Genomic DNA, 12,210 nt, shown 5'->3' with positions numbered 1-12,210 from the left:
CCATGAGATATGCACTAACTTTTCATAAGATTTTGACTATATAGCCAAAATCTCACAGATTTATCTCACCGTGTGTACACACCCTTAGTCTCTAGATCACAGAGGGGAGCGCATCATTGATGCTGATCGGCGCTGCGCATCTTGGTGGCTCCTCTATTGAAGCAAGAAGGGCAGGGTTGGGAGACAATGGATGAGCCCGGCGGCAACAGACTCAGTTGCCTCCGGGAGTTCCGCCCCTGGATCTGATGGTCCTTCTGTAGCTGCTTCTACACTTTGCAGGAGCCGGCTGCTGGGGTTCCGCCCCATACTTTGTACAGCATACATCAATGAGAAGGCAAGGGGCCGGGCGCATAATCTCTGCGCTCAATATCACCTCACACAATGGAAGCCAGCCACCGATCTTTTAGGATTTTTTTATTTTAAAGTGACTCAACTAGCTAGGCATATGCAGCACGCTCCCCGCAGGAGAGGAGGCGGGGCAGACTAGCGGTGATGGAGCAGACAGGAGGAACACTGCAGTGCAACTCAACCATTAACATCCCCCCCGGACCTGACACTACACATGTGCGGCCGGCGGCAGGGGCACACTCGGCGGCATCTAATAACTGCACAGCCATTAACCCCCCCACCTCCGGATCTGACACTACACATGTGCGCCCTAACACTCACAGCGGCAGTCTGGTATTTTAATAAGAATAACTAGGAGTCCTTAAATTGTATTTTCTCTGACGTCCTAGTGGATGCTGGGGACTCCGTAAGGACTATGGGGAATAGACGGCTCCGCAGGAGACTAGGCACATCTAAAGAAAGATTTAGGACTATCTGGTGTGCACTGGCTCCTCCCCCTATGACCCTCCTCCAAGCCTCAGTTAGATTTCTGTGCCCGGCTGAGCTGGATGCACACTAGGGGCTCTCCTGAGCTCCTAGGAAGAAAGTGTTTGTTAGGTTTTTTATTTTCAGTGAGACCTGCTGGCAACAGGCTCACTGCATCGAGGGACTAAGGGGAGAAGAAGCGAACCTACCTAAGTGGTGGTAGCTTGGGCTTCTTAGGCTACTGGACACCATTAGCTCCAGAGGGATCGAACACAGGACCCGACCTCGTCGTCCGTTCCCGGAGCCGCGCCGCCGTCCCCCTTACAGAGCCAGAAGCAAGAAGGTGGTCCGGAAAATCGGCGGCTGAAGACTTCTGTCTTCTCCAAGGTAGCGCACAGCACTGCAGCTGTGCGCCATTGCTCCTCATGCACACCTCACACTCCGGTCACTGATGGGTGCAGGGCGCTGGGGGGGGGCGCCCTGAGCAGCAATACTGACACCTTGGCTGGCAAACTGGCACCATATATAGCCCCAGAGGCTATATAGGTGCTTTTTAACCCCTGCCAGAATCCATAAAAATGCGGGAGAAAGTCCGCGAAAAAGGGGCGGAGCTATCTCCTTCAGCACACTGGCGCCATTTTTCCCTCACAGCTCCGTTGGAGGGAAGCTCCCTGGCTCTCCCCTGCAGTCAATACACTACAGAAAGGGTTAATTAAAAAGAGAGGGGGGCACAATTTAGGCGCAGTATACAATATATATAGGCAGCTATAAGGGAAAACACTCTTTATATGTGATATCCCTGTGATATATAGCGCCCTGGTGTGTGCTGGCATACTCTCCCTCTGTCTCCCCAAAGGGCTTTGTGGGGTCCTGTCCTCTGTCAGAGCATTCCCTGTGTGTATGCTGTGTGTCGGTACGGCTGTGTCGACATGTATGAGGAGGATAATGATGTGGAGGCGGAGCGAATGCCTGTAAATGTGATGTCACCCCCTGCGGGATCGACACAGGTGTGGTTGGACTTATGGAAGGATTACGTGAAAGTGTCAACTCCTTACACAAAAGGTCGACGACACAGAACAGCTGGCTACTCAGCTTGTGCCTGTTCCAGCGTCTCAAATGTCATGGGGGGGCTCTAAAAACGCCCGCTACCTCAGATGGCAGAAACAGATGTCGACACGGATACCGACTCCAGTGTCGACGACGATGAGACTAGTGTACCCTCCAAATAGGTCCACCCGTTACATGATTGAGGCAATAAAAAATGTATTACACATTTATGATAATACCCCAGGTACCACATAAAAGGGTATTATGTTTGGTGACAGAAAACTACCAGTAGTTTTTCCTGCATCTGAGAAATCAAATGAGGTGTGTGAGGAAGCGTGGTCTTCCCCCGGTAAGAAATTGATAATTTCTAAACGGTTATTGGTAGCGTACCCTTTCCCGCCAGAGGATAGGTCACGTTGGGAAACACCCCATAGGGTAGATACAGCGCTTACACGCTTATCAGAAAAGGTGGCACTACCGTCTCCGGATACGGCCGCCCTGAAGGAACCTGCTGATAAAAAGCAGGGGGTTACCCTGAAAGATATAGTCACACACTCGGGCATTATATTGCGACCAGCCATTGCTTCGGCATGGATGTGCAGTGCTCCCGCTGCGTGGTCAGATTCCCTGTCGGAAAATAACTATGGATAGGGACAATATTTTGCTGACAATAGAGCATATAAAAGACGTGGTCTTATACATGCGTGATGCACAGAGGGATATTTGCCGGCTGGCATCAAAAATAAGCGCTAGGTCCATTGCCGCCAGACGGGGGTTATGGACTCGGCAATGGTCAGGCGATGCCGACTCGAATCGGCACATGGAAGTTTTGCCCTATAAGGGGGTAAAACTGTTTGGGGATGGTCTTTCAGACCTCGTTTCCACAGCTACTGCTGGGAAATCGACTTTTTTGCCACAGGCTACCCCACAACAAAGGAAAGCACCGTATCATCAAGTACAGTCCTTTCGGCCCCAGAAAAGCAAGAGGGCTAGAGGCTCATCCTTTCTGCCGAGAGGCAAAGGTAGAGGAAAAAGCTGCAGCGCACAGCTAGTTCCCAAGAGCAGAAGTCCTCCCTGCGTCCGGTAAGTCCACAGCATGACGCTGGGGCTGCTCAGGCGGACCCGGGTACGGTGGGGGCCCGTCTCAGAAATTTCAGCGCCCAGTGGGCTCTCTCACATGGATCCCTGGGTCCTTCAAGTAGTATCTCAGGGGTACAGGCTGGAGTTCGAGACGTTCTTCCCCCCGCCGTTTCCTAAAATCTGCCTTACCGGCACCTCCCTCTGCCAGGGAGGCGGTGTTGGTGGCTATTCAACACTATAATCACAACAAGTGATTGTCAAAGTGCCCCTCCTTCAGCAAGGAAGGGGTTACTATTCCACAATGGTTGTGATACCGAAACAGAACGGTTCGGTGAGACCCATCTTAAAATTAAAATACTTGAACTTTTATATCAGAAGATTCAAGTTCGAGATGGAATCGCTCAGGGCGGTTATTACGAGCCTGGACGAGGGGGATTACAGGGTCTCCCTGGACATCAAGGATGCGTACCTGCATGTCCCCATTTACCCTCCTCACCAGGAGTACCTCAGATGTGTGGTACAGGACTGTCACTATCAGTTTCAGACGCTGCTGTTGGAGTTGTCCACGGCACCGAAGGTCTTTACCAAGGTAACGGCCGAAATGATGATACTCCTTCGCAAGAAGGAAGTTTTTATTATCCCGTACTTGGACGATCTCCTGATAAAGGCGAGGTCCAAAGAACAGTTGGTAGTAGGGGTAGCACTCTCTCGGGAAGTGCTACAACAGCACGACTGGATTCTCAATATTCCAAAGTCACAGCTGGTCTCGACGACACGTCTTCTGTTCCTGGGAATGATTCTGGACACAGACCAGAAAAGAGTGTTTCTTCCAGTGGAAGCACACGAGTCCTAGAAAAAATGGTAGCTTCGTACGAAGCATAATTCCATTCGGAAGGTTCCACGCAAGGACGTTCCAGTGGGACCTGTGGGACAAATGGTCCGGGTCCCATCTACAGATACAACAGCGGATAACCCTGTCGGCAAGAAACAGGGTGTCGCTGCTGTGGTGGCTGCAGAGGTCTCATCTACTAGAGGGCCGCAGATTCGGAATACAGGACTGGGTCCTGGTGACCACGGAGGCCAGCCTTCGGGGCTGGGGTGCAGTCACACAGGGAAGAAATTTCCAAGGAGATTTCGCTTCACATAATTATTCTGGAGCTAAGGGCCATTTACAATGCCCTAAGCCAAGCAAGGCCCCTGCTTCAAAACCAGCCGGTACTGATCCGTTCAGACAACATCACGGCGGTCGCCCATGTAAACAGACAGGGCGGCACAAGAAGCAGGATGGCGATGGCAGAAGCCACAAGGATTCTCCGATGGGCGACCTACACCCGGGAGAATGGGGACTTCTTCCAGAAGTTTTCCAAATGCGGGTAAACCGTTGGGAATGACCACGGGTGGACATGATGGCGTCCCGCCTCAATAAAAAGTTGAAAAGATATTGCGCCAGGTCAAGGGACCCTCAGGCGATCGCTGTGGACGCTCTAGTGACACCGTGGGTGTACCAGTCGGTTTATGTGTTTCCTCCTCTACCTCTCATACCCAGGGTGCTGAGAATAATAAGAATGCGAGGAGTGAAAACCATACTCATGGTTCCGGATTGGCCAAGAAGAGCTTGGTACCCGGAACTTCAAGAGATGCTGGCAGAGGACCCTTGGCCTCTGCCGCTCAGACAAGACCTGCTGCAGCAAGGACCCTGTCTGTTCCAAGACTTACCGCGGCTGCGTTTGACGGCATGGCGGTTGAACACCGGATCCTAAAGGAAAAGGGTATTCCGGAGGAAGTCATCCCTACCCTGATCAAAGCCAGGAAGGATGTCACCGCAAGACATTATTACCACATTTGGCGGAAATATGTTGCTTGGTGTGAGGCCATGAAGGCCCCGAAGGAGGAATTTCAACTGGGTCGATTCCTACACTTCCTGCAAGCAGGGGTGACGTTGGGCCTCAAATTGGGGTCCATCAAGGTCCAGATTTCGGCTCTCTCGATTTTCTTCCAGAAAGAACTGGCTTCACTGCCTGAAGTTCAGACTTTTGTCAAAGGAGTTCTGCATATTCAGCCTCCTTTTGTGCCCCCAGTGGCACCTTGGGATCTCAATGTGGTTTTGGCATTCCTGAAATCACATTGGTTCGAACCACTTAAGACTGTGGAATTAAAATATCTCACGTGGAAAGTGGTCATACTGTTGGCCCTGGCTTCGGCCAGGCGGGTTTCAGATTTGGCGGCTTTGTCTTGAAAAAGCCCTTATCTGATTTTCCAGATGGATAGGGCAGAATTGAGGACTCGTCCTCAGTTTCTCCCGAAGGTGGTCTCAGCTTTTCACTTGAACCAACCTATTGTGGTGCCTGCGGCTACTAGGGACTTGGAGGATTCCAAGTTGCTGGACGTAGTCAGGGCCCTGAAAATGTATGTTTCCAGGACGGCTGGAGTCAGAAAAACTGACTCGCTGTTTATCCTGTATGCACCCAACAAGCTGGGTGCTCCTGCTTCTAAGCAGTCTATTGCGCGCTGGATTTGTAGCACTATTCAGCTGGCGCATTCTGCGGTAGGATTACCGCAGCCTAAATCAATAAAAGCCCATTCCACAAGGAAGGTGGGCTCATCTTGGGCGGCTGCCCGAGGGGTCTCGGCTTTACAACTTTGCCGAGCAGCTACTTGGTCAGGGGCAAACACGTTTGCTAAATTCTACAAATTTGATTCCCTGGCTGAGGAGGACCTGGAGTTCTCTCATTCGGTGCTGCAGAGTCATCCGCACTCTCCCGCCCGTTTGGGAGCTTTGGTATAATCCCCATGGTCCTTACGGAGTCCCCAGCATCCACTAGGACGTCAGAGAAAATAAGATTTTACTCACCGGTAAATCTATTTCTCGTAGTCCGTAGTGGATGCTGGGCGCCCATCCCAAGTGCGGATTGTCTGCAATACTTGTACATAGTTATTGTTACAAAAATCGGGTTTTGTTGTGAGCCATCTCTTCAGAGGCTCCAATTGTTATCATACTGTTAACCGGGGTTCCTATCACGTGTTATATGGTGTGATTGGTGTGGCTGGTATGAGTCTTACCCGGGATTCAAAATCCTTCCTTATTGTGTCAGCTCTTCCGGGCACAGTTCCTAACTGAGGCTTGGAGGAGGGTCATAGGGGGAGGAGCCAGTGCACACCAGATAGTCCTAAATCTTTCTTTAGATGTGCCCAGTCTCCTGCGGAGCCGTCTATTCCCCATGGTCCTTACGGAGTCCCCAGCATCCACTACGGACTACGAGAAATAGATTTACCGGTGAGTAAAATCTTATTTTATTATAGCTCCATAGTTAGCAAAAATACTGTGTTGCAGATTGAAAAGGGAGTTGTAACTTTTCTGCTTTACAGAGACTGGTTAGATACAATTAGGTCTAACTAAGGTAGCAAATAATTGGAAACAGTCTCTAGGGACCAGAAAAAATAGGATGTGTATATGGCCTATATAGAAAAATGTATGGATATATAAAAAAAATAGTTTTTTCAGATTGTTCTGCTGAGCTTATGTTTTCTTGAATTTTATTGATTTTTGATATTTAAAACCGAAGTAAAAATAAATAAAAAAATCATATATTTACACAGCGTGTCAGCGCTTTCAAATTCTGTTGTTTTTTTTACAATATTTGGTGTGACCACCCTTTGCCTTTAAAACAGCATCAATTCTTCTAGGTACACTTGCACACCGTTTTTGAAGGAACTTGGCAGGGAGGTTGTTCCAAACTTGGAGAACTATCTACAGATCCTCTGTGGATGTAGGATTGCTCAAATCCTTCTGTCTCTTCATGTAGGGCATAATTCAGATCTGATCGCTCCTGTGTGAATTTCCAGAGGTATGCGATCGGATAGTCGCAGCCCAGACAGAGTGAAAATCCCCCCGTGCTAGTCTTCAGATGCCGTGCAAACACTGGCTAGCTGCAAATCCGTTCGCAACTCACTCACCATCGAATGATTTTTCCAGTCTGTGCGTAGCACAGGACTTACTACTAGAGTGTGAAAGAAACAGGCTGATCAGGCCGGAGCTGACGTCCTTCGTGAAACCGATAGGGAACACCTGCTCTTTTCCTGACACTCCCAGAAAATGGGCAGTTACCACCCCCAAACGTCCGCTTCCTGTCAATCAGCCTGCTTTAGCCTAACGATCAAAAAAGACGCTGACTTATTTCGCAGTTTAGCCTCACGCGTGCACATTACCATCCATGTTCATGCGCAGTCGTTCAATAATCATCCGCCTTGCGATTTCGCACAACATCGATCATGTCTGAATTAGGGCCGTAATCCCAAACAGACTCAATTATGTTGAGATCAGGACTCTGTGGGGGCCATATCATCACTTCCAAGACTTCTTGTTTTCTTCCTTACGCTGAAGTTAGTTCTTAAGGACATTGGCTGTGTGTTTGAGGTTGTTATCCTGCTTCAGAATAAATCTGGAGCCAATCAGATGCCCCCCTCATGATATTGCATGATGGATAAGTACCTGCCTGTATTTCAAAGCATTGAAGCACAAAGAAACGGGCAATGTTGAGAACCGTAAATGCAGTGGTCAGCAAAGGAAACTTAGTGCATCAGATGAAATACACATCATGCTAAAGGGGGAGAGATCCGTGTTTAAAATCTAAGCAATCTGACTAGATTGCTTAGATTTTAAGCACGGATCTGACGTGTGTATGCCCCCAGCTATAGCCGCGCATCGCTATCGCCGGTGCTAGATTGAGCCTGCATGCAGGCTCAATCTAGCGAGTCGCTCACTTCAGCGTTGTGTGAAGTGAGTGGCCCCCCTTTGTCGCCTTCCCCCGCCCTCGCTCAGCAGGGGGATAGATGTGTGCTGAGCGGTCTGTGTTAAGATCGCTCAGCACACATCTCTCCCATCAGTACCCCCCTTTACTTCCCTTCAAAATTAGAAGATGTCCAGCACTGCTATCAGCTCAGAACTGGCAGAAATCAGTGGGACCCAGGTACACCCATCAGTGGCGTAAGTTTGTCCCAGTTGCCCGGAGGCAAGATAAGTATTGGTGCCCCCCCCCCCCCCTATATTTAGACAAATATATGTATTTATGTGCTTGTATATATATATATATATATATATATACATACATATATATGCGTGTGTGTGTGTGTGTGGTGTGTTCTGAATTTTTTTTATATACTGTACATATATATATATATATATATATATATTTCATTGTCTTTTATTTTAATTCACACATTTCTTAGCAGTCATACCCAGGATTAGATCCCTTTACCTGTTACTCTGACAGCAGACACTTTACTGATGGAGCCATTTGCTCCTGTACAGGAAGCATGAAAATTATAACTATATGAAGTTATGTGTGTAGTATCTATGAAGATAGTTTATGTGCATTAGCTAGATGAGGTAGTGTACCTTTAAGAATCTGGCTGCACAGATGAACATGTGATCAGGAAGTAGAAGGAGAGTAAGGAGAAGGAGAGCAGCATGTGGAGTTGATGTCTATCTGTAACCTTGCAAGTACTACTTACCAATAAGAAATAAAATACATAATCTTCATACTGCATGATTCATTGAAGTAAAGATATGTACATAACAATGTGTAATTGTCAGAGAAGTAGCTTCATATAGTTAGAATTCTCATATTTTCTATACAGCAGCAAACAGCTTCATCAGTAAGGTGTCTGTTTCCAGTGTACTAGGTCATGGTTTTTAATCCTGGGCATGACATTTGTAAAATGTGTATCTACAGTATAATAAAAAGGGTGTGATTTGTAAGGTGCAGGAACCAGTGAGGAAGTCGTTACTGAAGAGAGAGCGGCAGCTATCAATTAACTTAATTCAGAGGTGTCACAGAATGGGAGGAGAGGTGCCCCCCTTCAGAGCAGGAGCCCGGCGGCAGATGACTCCTTTGCCTCCCAGAGTTACGCCTCTGACACCCATATACTTTTCAGATAAGTCTGGTCAGACGTGGTCTTCACGTGAGAATTGCAGCCAAAAAGCCATACCTTCCGTGTGGAAATACGGCCAAGCGACGCAACGTTGTACAAAAACATAGGTTGCTGTGCAGAAAAATGGCAGCTGGTGCTATAGACTGATGAGTCAAAATGTGAAATGTTTGGCTGTAACAGAAGGCAATTTGTTCACTGAAGGGCTGGAGAGAGGTACAATAGTGAGTGTCTGCAGGCAACAGTGAAGAATGATGGAGGTTCCTTGCAAGTGTGGGGCTGCATCTCAGCAAATGGAATTGGGGATTTGGTCAGGATTAATGGTGTCCTCAATGCTGAGATATTTCAGGCAGGTACTTATCCATCATGCAATACCATCAGGGATGAATCTGATTGGCTCCAAATGTATTTTCTGCAGCAGGACAACCCCAAACATACAGTCAATGTCATTAAGAACTATCTTCAGCGTAAAGAAGAACAAGGAGTCCTGGAAGTGATGATTTGGCCCCCACAGAGCCCTGATCTCTACATCATGGAGTCGGTCTGGGATTACATGAAGAGACAGAAGGATTTAGAAGATCTGTGGTTAGTTCTCCAAGATGTTTGGAACAGCCTTCATGCCAAGTTCCTTCAACAACTGTGTGCAAGTGTACCTATATCTGTTAAGGTGTACACCTGTTCAGGTGTACTTAGACGAATTGATGCTTTTTTTACGGCAAAGGGTGGTCACTAATTTTTTAGATAATTTAGATTTCTCTTCTGTTCATTCACTTTGCAGTTTAATTGATAAAAATAAACCATTAACTCTTCTATTTTAGAAAGCAATCTTACTTTGCAGCATTTTTTCCACACCTGCCTAAAACTTTTGCACAGTACTCTCTCTCTCTCTCTCTCTCTCTCTCTCCCTAATGCACTCACTTAGATGTTAGACTATCAAATTACACTTAATTAAAACAAATAATTACAAAACACATAAACTGGATAATGAAAAAATATCTAATGAACTGTATTATATGACGTCTGTATTAATTGTAAATAAGATTGCTTATTTAAAACAATAACTTTTTATTTTCAGTGTACTTATTGAGGACAAGAATAAATTTAAGACATGCAGTCAGATTGGATTCTACAGGTAAACTCAATCAAATAATTCATGTGGAACATTCATATTTTGTGTATTGGTGACAAATGATGAATCAGACATTTTTTGTTTGCTGAAAACAGACTGCTTTGTGGAAATTGGTTTGTGTATAAGGAGAGTTGGCGGCTAGCCTATTGTTAGCGGCTATTCTCCTCAGGGGTTCAGCCGCAGTGTCCAACAGTCCCGCTGGTTGCTAGGTAACCGGGACCCGGACAAGTACACGACTGCAGTAACCTATGCCTTGTCTACATGTGTTAGATTATTGCATTAGGAGTCTGGGTGACTGCTGATTAGATGTGATTCCTGTTATAAGGCAGTTGGCTCACTTTACCCATGCTGGTTATAGCTTATACCTGTAAGTAGCTGGTCTGTGTCCCAGATTCCAGAACTCAGTACCTGTTCCTGCGTATACCCTGTGCGATCCTGTGGATACTGTATAGATTTGAACCTTGGCTTCCCAGTCATGCCCGAACCTTGCCTTGCCATTGTTATTATCCTTGGTGATACCCTAGCCTGTTCTTCATTGTGTTTCTCTCACAGCTCGGCCTGCAAGTACATATACCTGCTGCACTGAATTCTGCTGTACCAACACGTACAGTGCAGTGACGTGCGGTGGGGTGAGGCAGAGCCTTTCCTGTCATGCTTACGTTTAAACCAGAGTTTTGACTGAATAAAATATATGAAAAATACTGATAATTTGTTTGAAATATCTTCTTTGCAATATTCTAATAATTTTTATAGCCCAAACTTTGGAGTGAAAAGTCTATGGCAAGTGAGGCAGTGCCTCACCTACCTATCTTATTTGCACAACTCTGATCAAAACTCACCAGATTTCCAGGAGTTTATAATGCTACACCTGTGCATAATGCCCAGATGTACCTCTTGGCTCATATATTGCATGTAAATCTGGCTCTGGTGTTAGCCAGTGCCTCCTGAGCCATTTAGCTCACCGCACGTCCTTGGTACAGTGCCTCAGCCGTGAGCTAGACCCTGCTCTGATGGCTACTCTCCATGTATCGTTCCTCTCTGGCTATCTGATGTGTATTACTTTAGCCAACATCCTGCGGTCTTGAGCCGATTGTATAAGCCCCTACTGCTTGAGATTTAAGACCTGGCAGCATCCTAAGTACAGGTGTGTACATAATACACTAAGGGAAAAACGGGCGACTGTTGAAGGCGGAAGACCCTCCTGGTGGCTCTAAGGTGTCTCATACAATTGTGCTGGAGTTCAAGATCTGATTTTTATGTTATAGAGATAAAAGAGCCAGGTGACAGGTTTGCTAGATCTCCACAAAAAAGGGGCATAGGCCATACTTGCCTACCTGACCCTCTCCATGAGGGAGAAAATGCTCTGTTCCTGGACTTTCCTGGTAATGTATGATTGCCATCACCTGTGGTGAAACACCTTTCTTATCAATTAACTAGCTCACCACAGGTGATGGCAATCATACATTACCAGGAAAGTCCAGGAACAGAGCATTCTCTCCCTCATGGAGAGGGTCAGGTAGGCAAGTATGGCATAGGCTGCTCCTGAATAATAAAAAATAAATGAGTTGAAAAATAAGTATAAAAACACTATCATGGGCTGCCTGTATCTGTAGTCTGTACCAAATAGACGCCTGCAACAGAAAAGAAACCTCAACCTTTAAGTTTCATTGCTTTGATAGATTTAACCACTGAAATTATTATTATTATTATTATTATTATTTTTTTTTTAAACCACTCAGAAATTGTTTTGTTTTGAATGAGTGAATTACGTGAAGAACATGTATTTAAACTTACCCAAAATTTTATTTAAAAGAAAAGGTTTTTTTAAAACCTATTTGTAAAAAAAAACTTTTAGCAGTCATCACATCGGTCGGCACTATCCGAACATCGGAAACATTGTGACTTTCATTTAAACAGACGCGCAGGCACTAGGTACACACTGGGAAGGGAGGGGGGTTTATTTACATTTCCCCAGCGGCTGCTATTGTGTGAAGCCACTGGGCGGGGGTCCTGCCGTGCTGACCGGTCAGCAAACACTGGGGGAGGGTGTAGGGAGGCAGAGGGACCTCTGAGAGTGGCAGCTGGCGGAAGTTTCTCTTCCCTGCAGCTGCACACACTGTGAATATGACTGGTCGCATCCTGTGCAAGCAGATCAGATAAGGCACTTGCTGGTGTGGTCACATCTGATGCGACCATACCAGACAAGTGGTTAA

At 46.7% G+C, this 12,210-nt stretch overlaps 1 protein-coding gene across 4 annotated transcripts in view; it reads left to right on the top strand.

Annotated features, from left to right (window-relative positions):
- GANC (glucosidase alpha, neutral C) overlaps window positions 1-12,210 on the top strand; it is a 194,657-nt gene that overhangs the window by 29,388 nt on the left and 153,059 nt on the right. For all 4 annotated transcript variants that reach the window (XM_063947487.1, XM_063947485.1, XM_063947488.1 and 1 more), the window contains exon 3: window positions 9,944-10,000. In XM_063947487.1, the coding sequence (XP_063803557.1) occupies window positions 9,944-10,000 (57 nt within the window). The remainder of the gene's footprint in view (window positions 1-9,943; window positions 10,001-12,210) is intronic.

The sequence above is a fragment of the Pseudophryne corroboree genome, chromosome 12 (assembly GCF_028390025.1).
Source record: "Pseudophryne corroboree isolate aPseCor3 chromosome 12, aPseCor3.hap2, whole genome shotgun sequence".
Taxonomy (NCBI): Eukaryota; Metazoa; Chordata; class Amphibia; order Anura; family Myobatrachidae; genus Pseudophryne; species Pseudophryne corroboree.
This window is presented reverse-complemented; position numbering and strand designations above follow the sequence as displayed.